Below are 20827 nucleotides of genomic sequence, written 5' to 3'. Positions count from 1 at the left end.
TGCTTGGTTTAGGTACACAGGAGGCTGTGAGCGGTTCGTTTTGGCTGCTGAAAATGAAGTGGCACATGGGTTTTGATGGCTGTAGAATCAGAAGTGCATTTGGTGGAATTAGAGCAAAGTAGTTGGTGTCCTAAATTGTTTGCTTTGTTTTGAGTTTTTTGCCATCAATTTACTGTGTTACCACAGAGGTCCATAATATACTTGCCTTTTAACCTCTTGTTTTATAGTTGGAAATATTTTCTAACAGTGGTTTTGGGAACTTAATTAGTACCTTATGCAAAAAGGTTTTTTTGTGAGAGGAGGGATATAGATGTGAGGAACACTTTTCTGGCCTAGAAATTTTAAGATCTTTCTGGGTTTAGGAGCTTTAATGGGTTTCCAAATCACTTAAATGCTTATAGCCACAGAGCAGTTTTTCTTTCTTTAAAACTAAACCAAGGAATATTATTTTCATTACAGAGTTGAACCCCTTTTTGGGATGTGTGAAAAATTTCTACAAGAAGTGGATTCCTTCCAGAGGTGACAAACTCCATTGCTTCTTCCCTTTATGTTAGAAAGTTCTGTCACCATTGTCAACAGGGGATATTCTGTTTGTTTTTCATCTCTTTGCATCTGCCTTCCCTGCTGTCCTACATTGGGAATTATCATGGGATAATAATAAAGCAAGAAGAAGCTTTGTAGTTGAAATACTTAACATCAGGATATTATGCTGGTACTTCAGGAACATGAATTAATTTTTTATAGAAAAACTGATTTTTTTTCTTGTATTTATAAAGATTTATCTACCTTAAGTGGATGCTGTTGTGATACATACTTCAATTTCATTTGTTACTCTGTTTTCGAGAGTCCTGATGCACTTTGACCTTTCACAGATTAATAAAAAACCTGATTACTCTTGACATACTCTACATGTAGCAGTAAGTCAGACAAGAATTCTGCAGTATCTTTCCTGACCCTGTCTACTACTTTTGCCACCTCTTATTAGTCACCTTTACTTTCAGGGAGAATAAATGTATTAATTGTCAATTTTCATGAATAGATCGATTCTAGTGGAAGGTGTCCTGCCCATGGCAAGGGAGTTGGAACTAGATGATCTTTTAGGTCCCTTCCAACCCAAACTATTCTGTGGTTCTGTGATTCTATGAAACAGTGATGAGTTCTGCTGATCCTGAGACTTGATGCAAGGAAAAGATGTAAAGCAAATGAACAGTTCTGTTCTTCAGCTATCAAATGAGGTAGACATTAGCGTATGGGTGAAGTCAGTCCACTTTTCTCATCAGTTAACGAGCCACAACCGCCAAGCATATGAAATACAAATAAATGTGAATTTTATCGGAAATAGAGATTTTGCTCAGGATACCTGTGTCTCTAGACTACCTATCCAAGTCCCTTCTGAGTCATAAAATCATAGAATCACAGAATGGTTTGTGTTGGAAAGGACAATAAAGATAACCTGAGTCCAACTCCCTTGCCATGGGCAGGGACACCTTCCCCTAGACCAGATTGCTCCGAGCCCCATCCAGCCTGGCCTTGAACACTTCAGGAATAGGGCATCCACAGCTTTTCTGGGCAACCTGTTCCAGTGCCTCACCCCCCTCACAGTGAAGAATTTCCTCCTAAAATCTGATCTAAATCTCTCCTCTTGTAGTTTAAAATGATTCTCCCTTGTCCTGTCAGTGTCTGCCTGTGTAAAAAGTTGTTCTCCCTCTTCTTTTTAAGTCCCCTCTAAGTACTGAAAATTTGCAATGAAGTCTCCTCAGAGCCTTCTCTTCTCCAGGCTGAACAATGCCAGCTCTCTCAGCCTGTCTCCGTAGCAGAGATGCTCCAGTTCTCTGAGAATTTTTGTGGCCTCCTCTGAAGTTGCTCCAGCAGGTCCATGTCCCTCTTACGTTGGGGGCCCCAGAGCTGGACAAAGTACTCCAAGTAGGATCTCATGAGGGCAAAGTAGAGGGGGAGAATCACCTACTTCAACCTGCTGGCCACACCACATAGCCCTTGATGTCAGTTTGAGCACACAGCACGGTCCCAACACAATTAGCCAAAATAATTTCTCGTATATGTGAGATGCACATCACAAGAGGAATGTATGTGTCTAATTCTGTCATTATAACAAAATATAAGGATTAAGTAGCTAGACTGAAAATAACAGTACTGTAGAAAAAGTTGAAAAAAAGTATTTGATTTTTAATTTATTCCTATCACAGATGTTTCATCTCTGAGCTCCCACATATGCAAGGCAGTTTTGTAGATAAATTGCTGGACTTAATGCCCAGACTTGTGACGTCTAAGCCTTCAGAAGTGGTCAAGATTCTTCAGACAACACTGCGACAAAGTACCTTCCTCCACCTTCCTCTTCCAGAGCAGGTTGGTTTAACACAGAGAATTAGAATGCAATATCCTTGTGGACTGTCACAGCATCTGACTAGTTCCTAATATACCATGAAGTTTTTAGAATTCAGGTTCTTGGTCAGTTACAAGTGTTATTTCTTCAAAGGCTTCATCTTCTTACTCAGCACTACTGATAAAATTATGCAAAACTTCACAATTCGTGGCAGTATCTAAAAAAAATTGCAAGGTTCATGCACTTCTCTGTTAAGGACAGCAGTAATTACATACTTTTTTTCTTTCCTCTTTCCCCTACCTCCTTATTTTTGCCAATCACTTTGCCCCTAACAGCTCCATAGAGCTACTGCAAATATCATTGAGCCTACTGGTGAATCTGATAATCCCCTGAGGTTTACATCGGGGTTGGTTGTGGCACTGGATGTTGATGCAACTCTGGAACATGTGCAAGATCCCCAAGGAACTGTTAAAGTTCAGGTAAGAAGTCACTTGACATAAATGCAAACAAGATTGTGTCTTGGGGGGAGTTTCTTTAAGGATGTCAATTCTTTTAAATTGCAAATAATTATGTGCTTTATTAGTAACAATGTTGGATTCCTGTGTTTTGACCACATGTTCAGAAACTGGCTTGTCTACAGGGTGCTCAGGTGACTTGGGTGCAGTTCCTGAGAGGTTGCTTTGAGCACTTTGATGTCATTGTGTGCTTCCAGTGCACTGGGCATGTTCCAGACATGAACACAAACAAATGCTGGTGAACTTCCAGCTGATGTAGTGGGAGAAGGAGGAGCAAAAGATGCTGTTCCAAACAGCACAGAAATATGCAGGCTCTAGTCTGTCTGTATTCCAGCTTTTCTTCCTGCTGCTGAATCACTAGTTTCATATGCAGCTGAGGAGGTAGGCATGATAATATCTAAGTAAAACATGCAACGTCACCACATAACAAAGGGATTAAAACCTCAGTTATGATGCAGAGGAAGAAGCTGATGTCAATGTGGGGTTTTTTCCCCCTGTGCTGTGGTTCTGAATGGCTGGCATGTGGCTGTTCTGTCATGGCTCCAAGCTAAAACCCACGTCCTTGCCTTCCCAACTCAAACAGAAACTACCTAAGTAGTCCACATGGTGAGATCCCCAGTACAGTTGTCATTCACTTGTTTCTTTTTTTTTTCGTTAGGTGTTGTATCCAGATGGACAAGCACAGCTAATTCATCCTAAACCAGCTGATTTCCGAAATCCTGGCCCTGGAAGGCACAGGCTGATAACTCAGGTTTACCTCTCACACACAGCCTGGACAGGTAATGTAAATGATACAAGTTCCTCTGTTTTTGTGGCTGCGCTTTTCTAAGACAGGAGCGTGTCTTGCTTCATCCCACTCCCTGGCACATAAGATGTACATGCCCACAGTCTTGGGGGCTCTGAGGATCCTAGAGTCTAAGCTGTGGTTGATGCTGCCATTAGTGTTGATCAGGTTTGTGCTCTCACAGTCTTTGAGCAGTTATGTCTCCCTGGTTGACAGGGCATTGCTGCTCCAGAGATGGCTGGAGGGGCTGCTCTCTTGGGAGAGTCCTGGGAGCCTTTGCACAGCCGTGTTCAAGGTGAGTTCACCTGTTTCTGTGCAGAGCAGGATCAGCTGCAGGAGCCAGGTCTGCATCCTCCTGTAAAGGCAAGGAGCCATGGTAAACTGACTCCTTGGAATTAATTGTTTCGGATCTGACATGTATTTGAGCATGGCAGAGAACCTTTGGAACTGTATGTACACAGCAGTACAATTGCACTGCTGATTAAACTTTCACCCTTTTAATGCCCTAAAAACCCACCCTTTAGCTCTGATGAAATATGTGACTCCAACATTCATATTCAGTCTCAGTTGTCGTTCACACTCCCTCATGGAAGCACTTCAGTAATTGCCTTGTGGACTTGAAACAAAAGCAGAGTATTTCATTCACAGCTCCCTTTGTCCTGTCTTTGTTTAATCCCTTCACGTTTATTCAAAGGGGGGGGTGGTCTCTGAGCGTTTTTTTTTCTGAGCAGTTTTTAATTGCATTTGGTGATCTTTTTTTTTAAACCAACAGAATTTTATTTATTGCCATGTTCCCTCACATACTCCTTTTTATATAGCACTGCCATGGTGTACTTACTCATCCTGCTGTCTTTTGTTTTGTTTTGGAAAAGAAAACATGGTATTGTTTCTTTGACTGGAAGTATCTGTGTTTAAAGGTTGATCCTGTACCAGAAGGAGCTGAATGAAGTCCTTATTTCTACTTCTGCAGCATCCACTGGAAGGGCATTTTACGTATGGCCCTAAGGGATTCTGTTCTGGTGTCTCCTCTAGCCATTATTTTAATTATTAACTTTGACACGGGCACTTAAGCATATAAAACAGGGGGAGGACACTGAGCTGGGAGGGGCTCAAGAAACAGGGTCAGAATTCGAAGTGGAGAAATTGCCTTAATTCAAGACAATGAAACTCGTTAAAGGCCAGTAGAAAGGGTGTGCTTTCCTAAGCACAGGAGAACGCCCAGGTGCAAAGCGTGGGTTAACTGCCAGGGTGTAGAGCAGAAGTGACAGAGGTGACTGCAAGCTGCACATAACAGAAGAGTTGGTGGTGTGAAAGGTGAGCTCAGGGAGGTGTTTGCTGAACTGTGGGGTAACTGTGAAAGAGGGTCATTTCTTGTGTTCTGTCTGGTGCTGATGATGTCTCTGCTGGAGTTCCACTGCATGTGGCTTAAAATCCTGTGGGTTTCAGTAGTTTCATTAATGTATTCCTGTTGTAGGTTATCCCTGGTATACAGTTAAGCCCTGCAAACCACATGGTGCTCACTCCCCAGTGGGACAGGGAGGAGAATCAGAAAGGCAACATGAGAAAACTCATGGGTATTACACTAATCAGCAATAGCTACAAGATCCCTGTGCTGTTGACACCATTTTGGTCACAAATCCAAAACATGTCACCATGCAAGCTTCTATAAAGAAAAATTAACTTTATCCCAGCCAAAACTAGTACAAGTCCATCAAGAAAACCTAAAAGAATCTCTTTTTCAGTCTAGAAAGGAAAATTTTGTTGGGCATGTTAAGTCCAGCAGGCTGCTGAGAGTAATACTGTGTAGACTAAAATCCCGATTTGGTTGTGACCACTGTGAGAAGAGTAATATGAAATCATCCTATGTACAGGATTAGGAATATCTGCCTAGCTGCACTTGCTGAAAGAGGGAGAGGCTGTCTTGCAGTGCAAAAGCCTCCAACAGAAGAGAATCTTCAAGTTATCTCCTGTGCCACAAGTCTTATCAGACGTCATCTGGATTGACCCTGCCATAAATCCAGTGAGCAGGCCCTGCAAGTTCTGTGGGGATTTTAATGATTTTATTATTTGGTTGGAGTTACAAACTGCAACTTTTAAAAATCACTTAAAAGTAAGTTAGTGGTGAGATTTTTTAAGTGATGGCAAAGAAAGCGGGGGAACTTGTAACAGTACTTAGTTTTGCTGTGCCAAAAGTAATGGCAAAGTTGTGTTTTCAGACACCAGACTGGATTCTGGGCAGACCAGAATGGCTCTGTACTTACCCAGCACATGTGGTATAAAATCCAGTGTTGGTTTGCTGTGCAATGACAAGTCATGTTTGTTCTTTTTCTCTGCAGAGCCATGCCAGATTGAAGTGAGGTTGCTACTGGCTTACAATTCCAACAGGAGCAAGGCATCTGCTAGAATTCCTAAATCTACCTGGAGTGAGAGCTTGGAGACTCTCCCGCCATCTGAAAATGGCATAGAGGGGACCATACCATTCAGCAAACCTGTCAAGGTGTATATAATGCCCAAACCTGCCAGGCGGTGAAGTCTATTGCTAAAAGAAACCTATTTATGGGATTGCTAGGTTGGGTTACAAGAAAACAAGATGCTCTGTCCAAGAGAGCAAACCAAGCCAAAACAGACATCAAAATCAAGTTGCTGAAGAACAGTTGGTCTCCTCAGCAGCAGAGTTATTCAGCTAGTTAAGAGTGATTTCAAGAAAATGCAGGTCTTTTTACATTGACTTAACAAAAACAGGACAGTTCTCAATCAGCATTGCAGTAGTAATTTCACTGGGCCATATCTTCAGTTTTTATGTATCAAAAATTTCTCTCCAAGGCCTGTACATTTTCTGCTATGTATTTACTATGTAAATGCTTGGGCACAGAAATCAATGTTATTTTTACAGTACTCTTAAGTGAAGCTGAGGAGTTCAGGGTTTTGTGGGGGTTTGTTTGTTTGGATTTGGTCTTTTTTGTTTGTTTGTTTTGTGGAGGTTTTTTGTTTTGGTTTGGTTTGGTTTTTAGTGTCTAAAACTTGCATTTGTGCACTGGTACCTAATTTCTTAGTAAAAAAGCATATTCTAAAGTACTATTGTTCTTGCATGGGAACTGCACCTCTGAAGGAAATTGCCACTTGCCATAGGCTAAATCTGGAGCTGGTTTACGTCTTCTACAGCTGTACTGAAGCTCGTACAGCTTTGGGGAGGGCACAGGTTGTTCATGGTGCAGGAGGAGAAGGAACCTGTTCGTGCCAGCAGCAGAACTTCAGTCAGCAGGACATGGAATTTAGCTGAGTTACAGGAACAGAGCAGTTTGTTATGGCTTTTGTTCCTTTATGTGAAATGGAGTAGAACAATCTCCATCCCTGAGATGTAACCCAGCTCTCCTATTGCACATTTGTACATCTTGAGGAACAACGTGATCAAGTACCAGTTGGAAAATTCCTAACGACGTTGCACTAAGCTTTACAGGATCTGTTTCCATTGGCCTGAACCAATACTTAGCAGGATGAGAAAAATCTACGTTTTTCAACTCAGCAGTACTTTTGGCACTCAAAGGCTTTCTGATCAGCTGAAGTAGCTGAACATGCTCTCAATTAAGCAGCAGTCAAGCAACTTGTCAGTGTTCCCTTCTGGAGGTGAGCTGGGACTAAGGAGGAACAAGAACTTAGTTAAAACGTGATCCATCTGGCATTCCTGTCAGGAAGTGTGTCTGTGCATCACTTCTGTGTGCCAGGCTTAGTGGACTGAGGAACCTCCTATGATTTGTAGCAATCCTTTGGTATGATTTTCTAGGAGGACTTAATGTGTGAAACATTCTAGTGCAGCAGCCAAATGCTACCTGTGTTCATAAATCAGTTGGGTTTTTGTTTTTATTTTTAAAAGATGTATTTTTAGCAAGTAAACAAAGCTGTGAAGAAATACTTTCCAGTTATGCAGAGATTAGTGTAAATAATAACTCCTTATGTGCTTTCCTACAATAAAATTGGAAAACTCGTGCTATTCTGTTTCCTCTTTATTATATGACTGAACATGGATGCCTGCATGGTACTTGGCTAATACAATTACTGCACATTTTTTGTGATTTTAATTTTTTAGCACTGACGTTGTGGCGCAAAGGCTCATAGCCATTAAACTTTCCTGCTGCTTTAGATATTCTTGAATTAAATATCCTTTCTTAGGGCTTCTGCTCTTACAAACTGGTTTTTGGTGTTTCACCTTTGGGGCGCTGTTTTGAAAATCTTCTGCACCTCTGACAGCTGAGTTGTTATTGTCTGACTTGACTTTGGCATCCTCAGTTCAGTTCCCGGCAGGCAGGGTTGATGTATCTCTGTGTCTGGGCGGATACTTGACGAGCTGAGTGAGCTCATTACGGACTTTTTTTTTTCTTCCTCTCATTTTTGCACTTCACGAGTATTTCTGCAGTTTGTCATCCCAGTAAAGTTTCTAATTTAAATGGTGTCCATATGCTCCAGGCCATAATGGATGCTGTGGTAGGCACAGCACATATTTTCAATATCAGAATTTTGGCATCTGTCTCTCTTTTTCTAAGCACTGGATCAAATTTCTACCATTTTTCCCCCTCATGCTGTCCTTGAGCTCCTTCCATGCAACATATTAGGCAAAGATCAATTGCCTTCTGTATTACCAACGGGAATCCAATACTGAATGGCTGTGGAAAAGAGCTGCTGTCAATCCCTTCTCCACCCAGCCTGTATTTGTGCTTGGGACTGACCATTTCGCGCCATGTTCCAATATATGGGAAATCTGAAAGGAAATTTGTATAAAAAGCACGTGTTACTGTAGTTGTTTAAATCTAGATGTTGGCTCTTTCTTTCCATCCCCAGGTTTTTCTGCTCTCAAAAATACCAGAGTTCACGCTCTTTGTGGAGCTGCAGGACCTTGTGTCATCTCAGAATCATTTCTACCCATTCACCAGTTGTCATTTATTTTGGATAATTTTTGGGCTTCTGCCCTGCAATAGCCTATAAGATGATTGATCTCAGAATGAAAAGAAAAACAAAGGGCTGTAGTCATGCTCAAAGATAATTTGCATCTTTCATCTCTGTTGAAGAGGGAACAGAGGACTTCAGATCACAATCAGCCAAGTACAGGGAGATTCTGTTCTCTCAGATGGCTCCAAGGGTAGGAACTCGGTGCCAGTACAGCTGCTGCCACAGGGAGATTGAGCAATCTACAAAGGAAGGGCAAATAATTTGCTAAAAACTAACCATGTTCAAACAGCCCTCACCTCTGCACTGTACCTCCTAGTTAGAGGTAAGGGAAGAGGGTCAAGAATCTGGCAGAGCAAGGAAAAGGCTGACCTCACGTGAAAGAGGTGTAGCTTAGTGGTGTGAAAATGTGTTGTCCTGTTTACCATTAACTTTCTGGATTTAATTACACATGGCATCTATGTGTGAGGAACCCAAACTCTGAATACATTTAATGGGAAATTCGTATTTAGATTGCTCAAGTCCACCAAAATTCATTAGGCCAATTTGAAAGTAAATAATGCAATTATCGAGTCAAGAGCTCTTAAAACAATGCATAAATGTATTGGGAACAAAGTTGAAGCCTATGAGACATTAACTTGGACCTGCTCTAGCTTTCACCTCCCTTATTTTAAAAAGTACAAAAGACCTAAGTGGGCAGGTACACTCTGTGCAAAAAGTACAAAGCAAGTTCTTGGGAAGACAGAAGAACAGGGCATGCATTTAAATCGGACTGTATGACATCATTGAATCATTTGTGTTGGAAAAGACTGCTAAGATCGAGTCCAACCATTAACAGAGCACTGCCAAGCCCACCTTTAAGCCATGTCCCCAAATGCCACATCCACATGTCTTTTGAACACTTCCAGGGGTGGCAACTCCACTGATTTCTTGGGCAGCCTGTTCCAATGCTTTACAACTCTTTTGGGGAAGAAATTTTTCCTAATATCGAGTCTAAAACTCCTCTGGTGCGACTTGAGGCTGCTTCCTCTTATCCTGTCCCTTGCTACCTGGGAGAAGAGACTGACCCCCCACAGGCTACAACCTCCTTTCAGGCTGTTGTAGAGAGAGATGGGGTCCCCCCTGAGCCTCCTCCAGCCTGAACACTCCCAGCTTCCTCAGCTGCTCTTCATAAGACTTGCACTCTGCACCGTACTGTGCAGGTCATCTTAGGTTCCAGCTGACAGAAATGGATTTCCTGTGGAATCCTGTTTCACTTGTCTGAGTTACAATCACTTTTTTTGTTTTATTTCACTTGCATCTTCCATTTTATTCTTAGTAGCAGGCACCAGGAATGCAGAAAGGCTGTCTTTTTACTTTACAGTTTGCTAATGCCATATTAGTGGGACTCCGAAACAAAGTTGAAGGCTCTTGGATGCCACGCTTCGCACAATTCCTGCCTGATGTCCCTTAAGAATGCTGGTCGTGTTGCATTCGGTGTGTCAGTGAGCCTCTTTACAGCCTGTTTGTCCTGGCTGCCAGCTCGCACATGCTGCTGCACAAAGATAAGGGCTGGGGACTGACCCGCTGGGCGGCGGAGCAGCTGGGGTGGAATCTTCCTGGCTCCCAGCCCAGCCGCAGCTCGGCTTTAATTTCAGTGTCAGGGTGGGAGTTCGCTGCCTACTGGGACATAGTTTTCCTGGTGGGAGGCAGAGCAATGGTGTATGTGAGAAATCCTGCACTATAAAAGTGCATTCCCATGATTTGGGAGATGAGCCCGTAATTTTAATGAATTATTTATGGCTCTAGCTGAAAGCAGCAATTTAACAAAGACACTGGTTTGAGCTCTGGTGGAATTTTTTGATGAATCAGTCCCAGCTGTTTCCACCATGTAGCAAAGCAATTTCAGGCACCAAGAAGGAAATCGGGCTTTCAGGGACTGGAGCAGCCCAAGTGGAGCAGACGCTTTTTGGGAACTGACAACGCTGACTCAGGAAGCTGTGATGAGAGCAGCAATAGAAGACAAGGATGGAAAAGGCTTACAGCAGATAATCTCCTTGTTGACACTGAAATTTTGTACTGATGGTGGTGAAACTTAGCAGTTTGCCTTTAAAACAGAAATCCACTTCTTTGCACACTGCAGCTCCCTGTTTTGGAAGTGGAATCTTCTGTATCCTACGAGTTGCCAATGAAGGGAAGAATAAAGAGGCTGCAGCACAAAGCTGGGTAGGGCTCACTTCTGAAAGTCACCTAGCAATGTAATATGGGCTCTGCTCCTCACATGCCTTTTGGGAGGATGAATCGTGTAGCAGCAGCAGTGTGGAACCCACAGTTTTTCTCAAATGCAGAACCTGGGCTGAGCGGTTTTGGTGAAAGTGGCATCACCATTAATGTGCCACATTAACATGAAAATATATTAAAAAAAAATAACCTGGAGGAGAAAGATAAGGTGTTTGCTCAAGTTCTAACAGTGTAATTCACATTCCAGTTTTTTAAGTACTGCACTGTCCTCTCAGCCAAAGCCTTAGAAAGCCTCTTCCTATTCGAGGCTGCCTTAAGGCCCAAAAGCTGACAAAATAACGCAAATATATGACCACAATCAAGAGTCAAACCACCTTCACTGTAAGATAACAACATTTAATGCAAAAAGCCTTCACACTCTGTGGTTTGGTAGGAACTCGTTCTGCTGGCATTCCCTTGGGATGACCACAGTCTTCTAGGTCAGTGGTTCACCTTCTACTTCACGCCAGGCAAGTTATTCAGAAAAATATCATAGTAGCTACAATGAGCATTTTACCAGCTGCTGCATCACAGAACACAGATGCAGCTGGAAAGGCAGTTCCTGCTGGGTTAGGTAAGATTTTGCCTCAAATATAGCTACACTAACAGAAAACATTGCTGTAATTAGGAGATTGCATGATAAAACTTTCAAGTACTCACTTTTCCTTTACTTTTACACCACATTGTTTTTTATCAGATAAAAGGTTTTGAATGATTACTACAGCAAATAAACAAAAAAAAGAACACAGTATTTTGGGGGAGTCATTGTGTTCTCATATCAATCTAAGCCTCTCTGCTACTGCCTGAGTAGCACCAAGTGCCTCAGGGCTTGTACAGCCTCGTCTTTGTACTTTCATTAATACACACAAAATCAATATGCACAGAACAAGAAATAGTGAGCCTGTGGGAAAAAAGATCTACTTGTAACTGGTAATATTAATAGAAGCCCACCAAGAACAACAACCAAGAGAACTTTTTAAATTTTCAGAGTAATAATATATTTGTTGGTGCAGCATTTAAATCATCAGATTATGCCAACCAGTAATAATTCTCACATCCATCCCCAGCTTGCCAGCAGCACCTTGCTAGCAGCAATTTAGACTGATTTCCTAAGGATCAACGTTTTATGCTGCTGCAAACTCTGATTTTGTAACGCATCTTTCAGATGATTTTAAGCATTTCTGAATAGACTTGTATTGGACAACTCAATCCTCAGAACCGGCAATTAATAAGAACATTCTTTAGGGCCCATATTTTATGTCTATACCCTGTAGATGTTTTCCTCTTTGTCAGGTTCAATAAAAAATTTAGAAGTGTTACATTATGTGATGTTCATGAATTAGCAAATATCCTCACTGAAGTCACCAGCAGGAGGCAAAGTTGCATATTCTGAGTTTACTTTTTAATTTTGTTTTATTTTTAACTACTTTATCCAGTGGTGGCAAAGTGCTTCCTTATTGCTTCAGATCTACCACTTGACTGTGCTCATCAGCTATCTTATGGCTGCATTCCAATAGCCAATAATGTAATTTTGGGACATTTTCTAATAAAAGTATTCAAAACATAACCTTCTGATTTAGTCAACAGGTGAAAAGTTAAGTAACCAGACTACAGACAGCCTTCAGAGGAAGGTTAGGTCAATCTTAAGAATATACAGAAATTATTCTGTAATTAAATAATTTCATTCCCAGCTCCATTTTGTGAACCCTCAATTTGTTTAAATCCTGAACTAATAAACTGTCAGCACACAAATGCCTTGGCACCTAAGTTCACAGTCTGTTGACTGTAATTTGATTCAGCAGAGGTGTGTCCGTGATTTGGCTGCAGTCAGGGGAGGCGGGATGAGCTGTAAGGCTTCAGCAGGTTGAGTGGAAGACTCCCCCCACTCTGACACCCTGAGCAGCCAGGGCGTTGTACTCTGCCACAGCCTTCTCCGTTTGCAAGACCAACACATCAATCCCGTTCTTCTTCAGATAGTCCACGGTGGATGCTGGAACCTCAGAAGAGAAGAAGAAATGGGAAAAGCAAGTGTTAGATTCTTTTCCCCTTACACTGGAAGGCTTGAAGAACACTGATGCCATTTGTTAAGCACCACTTAAGTAACTGCTAATAGCCAAAATGATAATATGCTCCGATATTTCTAAGATTGATTTAATTTTTTCTCTTCAATAAAGCTACTTTTATATCTACGCCTCATATATCTCCTTAGCACACTTTAAAATGCAGTCCTTTCTTGCAAAAATAAATAGAATTGGAGCTAAAGGTATTTAATCTAAATAAAGTATTACCCATCCCACCAGAAAGCTAAAGAGTTGTTTCTCATGAAGTAAAGTCAGCACTTCTGAGCTTTCTGTAGCTAGTTTATCTGCTGAAATGACACCCTGGCAACATTAGTAACAAAAATGCCGAATTATCAAAGTATTCACAGCAGGCTAGAGAGCCAGTTTATCACCTATTGCAGGAGGAGGGGACTAATGACACACTGAAAAATTCTTGTTTCAGTTGCTCCTGTAGCAGGACATAAACCTGTTTACTGCTTGACATTGACACTAATACAGAGGAACTGAAATGATGTTTCTTTCAGAGGGACCCCTGACAGGAGCTCAGTCATGCTAATCCTGAATTTCTCCGTCTTAGTGGAGCATCTTCAATTTAATTTTTTTTCCCTAATCAGAGGGAGAGGAAAAAAACCAGTGCTAGTTTATGCTTCTCACAGAACAAAAACCTACCTGCAAAGCCTCATTCATGCCACGGCCAATCACCACAGTTTTAACATCCTTCTTGACGACTTCTTCAAGGTCAGCGGGCTGCACTCCTGGAGAATGCTAAGTGTCAGGGAAGGAAAATAATAAGTCTGTTATACTGACAGCATCAACCAGGAAAGCTGTGTCTGTGTGTTCTGAAACTGTTCACAGAGCAGCAGGGTAAATTAGCCATACCAAAATGTAACACAACCCTCTTTTCTGCATACACAGAGGAGGTAACACTAGAAACTGAAAAAGGTATTTTATATGCAGATGAAGCATGACAGTTAATCTATTGATGGCTATATTATAATTCCTTATTAAACAGTCAAAAAAAAAAGATACATTACACATTTCTAAGACATTTATGTCCAACTACTGGCATTTTATAAATATTAACAGTTAAAGTGAAATCAATAAATGGCAACATACTGCTGTTTGATTTCAAATTAACAAAATCTTTTTGTAAGAAAGATCGTGGCAAGCCAAAGTTTACTCACTTTAAATACAAAGAGCTCCTCAAATAATTAAAATGATTAAATTATTTTCTTGTTTACTTTGCAAATCTCATTTACCAAAGAGGACTGAAATGTACTGAGTAGCTTCATTTCAGTTAACAGCTTCCATTTCTGCACTACTCTTTATTTTGAGAAAGGAATATTTGAAACCAAACCCCTCCAAAAAGGAAAGAACTTTCATAATACATTAACTGAGTTTTTAAAGACACACACCCATTTATTCCTAGCACACTTTAAACATATGAATCCATTAATACACCTTCAATAGTAAAATAAAATATTATTATGTCACACTAACTCTCCTGGATTCAGTTTCTCAGTACAACCTGTGGCTAGAATTTGCCCCCTCTTCGGTGTGCACTTCTATTTTTAAACCATAAACGCTATTTCTCCCCCCTTTTTTAGTAGAATTCTGAAGTTTTTTAGAGGTCTGAGATGAGTTTCTCTACTTCAAGTGAGAGAAACTCAAGTAAGTAAGCAAGTAAGGCTTGTCAAGATGAAACAAATGATCTCCCGAAGCCTTCCAAAGTAGAGTGCAACTTCCAATGAGTGCATTAAGCTTATTCCACAAGAAAGTCTTTAGCCTGGCTGGTATCTGAAGTTTCAGTAACAGAGATGATTCACCTCTATGGTTCTCCAAATTCACAGAATCACAGAATACCTCAAGTCAGAAGGGATCCATGAGAATCATTCACAGGACTACCTTAAACTAAACCATATGGACCATTAGTCTAATATGGCTATTAGTGCTTAGCTACAGAACCTTGCAGGGCCAGTTACACAATTTTCCTGATGAAAGAATGCCATACAAGACAGCAGTGTGACAGCAGAGAAGGAGAGGACGCAATTTATCTCCAACTAGAGTGTGGGACATGACCAGCACTGCTTGTTTTCCAAAATTCGGTTCCATCTACCTCGGGAAAAACACGCTCAAAGAAAGTAGGCACACTGTAGTACACCATAAAAAAACGTGCAGAAAATGCACCTGTTGAATTCTACTGATCAATTTTTTTACACTTCTTCTCAAGTTGGAGATGCAGTCTAGAAAAGCTTAGTTCTATTCTTAATATCTGTTGTCTGCTATTCATTTTAAAAGCAAATCACCTATCTCCTTAGAGCTGCAAGGATAGGACTGACTTACAGCAGGAGCTTTACAGGCAACAAACCCTAAATAGATATTTTTTACTTCCTGATTATATAAAAAAGGATGGCAGAAAACCTACATCTCCAAAGAACCCAACCATATTTTTTCTCCTGCAATTTTAATTTAACATAGACTTGTTTATTCTTGTTTCATTTGCAGAACTCTAAAACTTATGGATTTAAAGATTTTATCTGTGACATTAGGATATCAGTTGCTAGAAACTTCCAAAAGAAAGCACAACTTCTTAATGTCAATAAATACTTATAATTTGAAACCAAAGTTTTTCAGTGGTTGGAATGAATATCGATCTGTGACTGAGCTGGAAACTAGTTGGGAACTTTTCAGCTACCCTATCTGTTCTGCTTCTCCAGTCCTGTGCATATAAACCAGGAAAACAATACTGTCAAACAAACAGTGACTCTCACCACATGACCCAGCCCTTTGAACAGCCAGTCAAAACTGAGTTTTTTATAATCAGACCATAAAGGAAATACAATTTAAAAGGTCACATATACAGCTACCTTTCTCTCTGCAAGGTGCAGATATCTTTGCACGACAGCACCACCTTTCTCTTGGCATAAACTTACTCTGCATAAATTGAGCTCTCATGGCTTAAAAAAGTTCTGTTCCCCCAAATACTACAGTTGAAGTTCTGAAACCAAGGGTTCTGCACTTCAGTTGTGTCAAAATGAATTCAACAGAGCTGTATCCTCTGTGTGGATACAGCTGCAGGTGCTGGGTCTAAGCCTTGGTCAGTACACAGTTCTTCTGTGCTTTAACTTCTGCTTTGAAAGCGTGGAACTTTTTTTTTCTAGCCAGTCATCTATGCCAGTGCAAGCTCTAATATGGGGAGAATTATCAACATTGAGTTCCTAATGCAATAGATTCAATACTGCTTCTAAATCTGGAACATCAACACTGTTCCATGCACTTTTATACAATTCTGATTGCATTTACAGATAAACTTTAAAAATTACAAGGGCAAGCACTTAGTATAAGGCTTCCAAGAGAAGTCACTGTGTGGTTAGCCAGGCTGAGCTTTTCACACAGAAACTAGTGCATATGACACTGCATCTGCATATTTTTCCTCTGAAATAAGTACAAGAGACCCCAAGGAAAAGGATATAAACTAAACCACATGCATTGTTGTCTTCCAAACATGTAAGGTCAGTGACTCTTGATTTTTTTACTTCTCATAATTTCTTTTCCTATCTCACTCAAGACAACTTTTGTTTAGACGGTCTGAAGAGAGGTTGCTACTGGCATCTTATGACAATTGCCCTCTAAGCCAGGTGCAGGATGTTGTTTGAGAGCTCTAAGGTGTGTGATTGTTATTTGGTCAGGGTAGCTGTGAGGACTCATGGCATCAGTTGCTACATCCTGTTGCATGTAGGACACTGTGCATCTGCAGCCCTCTGACCTCTCCACAGTCACCTCCAAAATGTACATTCAGTTTTTACCAGGTAAAGTCTAATGGCTAGATGAAAGAAAAAGGCAACTTGCTGAATTTCTTGCTGGAACTGTTCTCTGGACCATTCTCAGAGTCCTGTTTTAAATGCAGGGTAGTAAACAGTGAACTTACATTAGTCCCAGTTTCTCGCCAATCCCATGTCCGGCTTCCTCCCGGCCATACTTTGCAGTCCTTATATGTTGTAGAGCAGCCTTTCACCTTCATCTGACCCCAAGAAAGGGAAGCAATTTCAGGGGAAGACATCACAAAGTTGAAACAAAGTCTGGAAAAAGGATATTTAATATATAACATCAGGCCAACATATGCAGCACGTTAATAAAAACAGAAAATTCTGTCCTTGCCCCAAGGAGCTAGGAAGGAAACACTATTACAGACTTCATCCACGTGACTTTGTGACAACAGACTTGAACTGAGGATCAGCAGATTTGTTGAATTACCAGTCCTCTTGGGGATTTTGTGCAGGATTTTGTGCAAATCATTTTATGTGCTAAATCTGTACAAGTACTGGGTGTTCAACTTTTAAAACTATCAACAGGGATCAAGTGCCAGAATATTCTCTCACATCTGGGTTTTAATCTTCTCCCTAAAATGTACAATGAAGACGATAATAATTTCCTAAAATATCTGAGATCTACACTATTACTTTGGCTTCACTAAAGTAGCAAATGAGACTAAAAAGAAATGCCAAACAAACCAACCCAACAGAAAAGCCATGAACCAAACAGTGGCACTGCCATATTGCTACAGCAAACAAGACTTCCAGGGGTGTAAAGGGGTCAAACCTTCTTTCCCCCATCCCTCCTGACAGAGGGCAAGTCTCCTACAATAGTTATACATCTAAATAGCAACTTGTCTAATTGTTTGACCTCAATCTTCATTGTTTCAACTTAAACCCATTGTTTCTAAATTTTTCTGTTGGGGACAAGTAGAACAGCTTAATTTTTGTCTTTTTCACCATTTTTTTTTGTTTTCTTGAAGATTTCACTCAGGTTTTTTTCCCCTTCATTTAGATCAAATAAACTTCCCTTCAGTCATGTTTTCTAAATCTCTGCTTATTTCCTCCTTTTTTTCTGTGGCATCCGGCAACTGGTATGCATCTTTCTTTGATGTCTATTGCCTGGAACTAGACAGAGCCTTATTGGTGCTGCTATAGACCAACTGCTCTTTGGTGTGTGCCACAGCAACGTTTGGATCTGCTGTCACAGGCACTGCTGGGCACCACCAGGGCAGGGGCTCTGCCTCACAAAGTACCGTGTTATCTCACCATGTTATCTCACCGCGGAAGCTTTCACCCTCCTCACAGTCCCTCATGTTACTGCACACCAGTCCGATTGCTGCTGTGATTCGGGCAGTAGAGGAAAAGAGAGGAATCACAGGGTGATGATATACGCTGGAAGTGTGTTAGACTGGCATGGCAGTCCACTGACACATCTCAGGGGTAGAGTCACCTTTCCGCCCTTCCAGTTCACCTGGTCTGAAATCCGCATTATGAAGAAAACTGGATGTTTCTGCAGTAAAAAGAGGCTCCACCTCTGGCTAATCCAGAAAATCTCTGTGGCAGATCCTTCCAGATACACAGATTTTCATCCTTTACTTTTGAGTTGTTTAAATTTACCAGGAATTGAATTGTGTAAATTCATCATAGGAACCCTGGTGGCACAGATTAAAGGCACTGCCCTTGCAAAAGAGAAATCTTTGGATGACCAGGCTTCCAGTCCTCCTGGAAGCCTCCCTTCCCATCTTGCACGTGCTAGAACAGACACAGCACAGCTAGACGGGACATGCTCTCCTCAGATTGCCAGGAGCAGGTCTCAGTATCCGCCTAAAACATTGCGTGAAGGAAAAAAGGCATTACTTTGGATCCAGCATAGGACTGAGTTTGCCAGAGGTGCTTCTCACACAGGATAGTGGGGCAATTCTTTTCCTTCTCATTCCTGTGTGACGTTTGTGGCACATATGTCCTGCTGAACAGGAAGCCGGGCAAGAAGCTACAGGGGACAGGAACTTGCTTGGATTCATATATCCTAGATTCTCTCATCACACATCCATGATGCAAGGGATTCAAACAAAGGCTTGTATGACTCTTTTTCCAAAAGTCTGCCTGAATGGAGATGGTAGCTGAAGAAATAACCAGCAGTAGTCCCAACAAAATGAAATTGAAGAGTAAAGGTGGAACAAACCCCCCAGAACCTGGCTCTGAAGAATGAAAATAATTTTTGAGTGTACTGCTTTTGAGAGGAAATGGTGGAATTAGACCTGGAGGTTGGACAGAGGTGAATGAACGATAAAATGATCAGGAATATCAGCTTCCCTAATCCAAACAGTACTACAAGACTGGAACTGTGCAATCAAACAGGCACAAACTGCAAATGGGAGAGCAAAGATTCCATGCTATCTTTTCCAAAGAGCACAGAAATAAGTAAGTAGCAGAAATGAAGAAACAAAATTTACATGGCATAAATACAAATTGGTAATCTAAAACTATTTCCCATAATACTGCCAGAGAATATCAGTAAGGGCAGGCTATTTGAATAAATATGAGTATCTTAGACTAGAGTAAATAAGAATGAACTTATTGACAAGAACTTTGGACGTTCTTTGATGCAGGGCATGGTCCAATCACCAAGGAGTAGGAAAACAGTTCTCAGACAAATTATTTTTTTTAAATTACTGACTGTGAGAAATGTACAGTGAGAAATGTACAGTATAAAAACATATAGTAACACTTAGAATAAAAGAGACCTTGCTTGAACTAAATGACTTGAAAGTACAACCTAAAATAGCAATTTCTGTAAACTGCGGTAGTTGAAACACAAAGAGACAAGGAGGAGAAATGGTTCAGGGCTCTGTAAGCAAAGTCATGAAAGTTTAAAAGCAGCAGAAATAAAGGAAGCAGAACTTAAAACGAGGCAAAATCCAAGTTTATGCCAGGAGACTATAGGGAAAGAGAGAAATGAAGCAGTGGCTAAGGATGGCAGAAGACAAAAGTAGCTGAGAACGAAATGGAAGAAACTTGAGATTGAAGTGCAGTTGTGCAAGCGGGTGGATTTTGAGATTGCCAGCACACCTGTCTTCTGTTCCAGAGCAGCACCCACCAATGACAAATAGAATAAAAGAGGTGAACAAGGGCAGTGCACCTGATAATATTTTATTGAGACACTGCAGAAGGAAAGAAATGTTTCATAAAATCCAAAGGGCAACCCGAGACCAAGGAAGATAACAGTGAAAGAGAAAATTGGTGTACGTGAAATTTTGGGCAGAACAAACCCCTGTAAGGAATCAGAAGACAATGTGGTTCTCCAGCACTGCCTGGGAACAGGGTCAGGAGGTAGAGGTGAGAGAATTCCCATTCCAGGGGATTCAGCAGCTGGAGAGGCAGGTCAGGATTAAAAACAGACAGCAGAAAGGCAAGCAGAAAGGCCGGGAGAAATTTAAGCGAGCTGTGTAGGGAGGGGGAAGATCTCAAGTTTATAAAGGAGGAAAACATATTTTGGGAATTCGGCAATCCCACTTCGCCGGGGAGTCTGGTCAAAACGAATTAATCGGGGAGGTCACGGTGGAAGGGGGGCGCTGGTAAGAGAAGGTGGGGACGGCACTTTGGGAACAAAGTGGGGAGAAGAAGGAGGCGAGGACAGAGAACCCAGGGAAGCACCACGGAGTGGGAGTGGGAAAAGGGAGAAGGGAGGGAACAGCTCTGGAACCCCTCGAAACATGGCCTTGCCTGACGGGGCACAAGGACCGGGACCAGGACCCGGATCAGGACCAGGATCGGGGCTGGGATCAGGACCAGTACCGTGACCAAGACGGGGACTGGGATGAGGACCGGTACCGTGACAAGGCCCAGGCTCAGCCCAGGACCGGAGTCTCCCTGCCCTCGCTCCCTGCCGCCCCTCACGCCGAGCTCCCTGTCGCGCCGCACTCACCGCCCCGAGCGCGCGGCCCCTTTGCCCCGGCGCGCACCGCCTTCACCCCGCCCCCGCGGGGCGGGGGCGGGCCCTCCCAGCTACCGCCCTCTCATTGGCCAGCGCTCCCCACCGTCCCCGCCTCCACCCGCTCCGATTGGCCGGCCCTGCGGTCCGTCCCCGCCCCGCCCCGCCTCAGCCCCGCCTTGTT

The 20827-nt window shown here is 41.9% G+C and overlaps 2 protein-coding genes across 6 annotated transcripts in view; one reads left to right on the top strand and one right to left on the bottom strand.

Annotated features, from left to right (window-relative positions):
- Positions 1–11736, top strand: part of INTS4 (integrator complex subunit 4) — a 37403-nt gene extending 25667 nt beyond the window's left edge. For both annotated transcript variants that reach the window (XM_064644850.1, XM_064644851.1), the window contains exons 19-23: positions 460–519; positions 2205–2364; positions 2677–2820; positions 3515–3635; positions 5977–11736. In XM_064644850.1, the coding sequence (XP_064500920.1) occupies positions 460–519; positions 2205–2364; positions 2677–2820; positions 3515–3635; positions 5977–6170 (679 nt within the window). In that variant the 3' untranslated portion in view covers positions 6171–11736. The remainder of the gene's footprint in view (positions 1–459; positions 520–2204; positions 2365–2676; positions 2821–3514; positions 3636–5976) is intronic.
- Positions 11174–20722, bottom strand: AAMDC (adipogenesis associated Mth938 domain containing). 4 transcript variants are annotated; one of them, XM_064644866.1, is made up of 4 exons: positions 20638–20722; positions 16826–16976; positions 13567–13662; positions 11174–12834 (listed from the first exon to the last, which is right to left on the bottom strand). In XM_064644866.1, the coding sequence occupies exons 2-4, from the start codon at positions 16955–16957 to the stop codon at positions 12694–12696; spliced, it is 369 nt and encodes a 122-aa protein (XP_064500936.1). In that variant the 5' UTR covers positions 16958–16976; positions 20638–20722; the 3' UTR covers positions 11174–12693. The 4 variants fall into 4 exon arrangements, with proteins under 4 accessions (XP_064500936.1, XP_064500937.1, XP_064500938.1 ...); XM_064644867.1 differs by having other exon boundaries at positions 20544–20650; XM_064644868.1 differs by lacking the exon at positions 20638–20722 and adding an exon at positions 20508–20528.
- Between the last annotated feature and the right edge of the window lie 105 nt (positions 20723–20827).

Source organism: Pseudopipra pipra, chromosome 2, assembly GCF_036250125.1.
Source record: "Pseudopipra pipra isolate bDixPip1 chromosome 2, bDixPip1.hap1, whole genome shotgun sequence".
NCBI classification, from domain to species: Eukaryota; Metazoa; Chordata; class Aves; order Passeriformes; family Pipridae; genus Pseudopipra; species Pseudopipra pipra.
This window is presented reverse-complemented; position numbering and strand designations above follow the sequence as displayed.

Bases quoted from the DNA above. Each gene is read 5' to 3' on its own strand.
- AAMDC (XM_064644866.1), bottom strand. From the start codon at position 16,957: ATGTCTTCCCCTGAAATTGCTTCCCTTTCTTGGGGTCAGATGAAGGTG. The intron at 13,663-16,825 runs GTAAGTTCACTG...CCTGACACTTAG, and splicing joins GGCGAGAAACTGGGACTAAT to CATTCTCCAGGAGTGCAGCC. The intron at 12,835-13,566 runs GTAGGTTTTTGT...TTCTCTTCTGAG, and splicing joins GCATGAATGAGGCTTTGCAG to GTTCCAGCATCCACCGTGGA.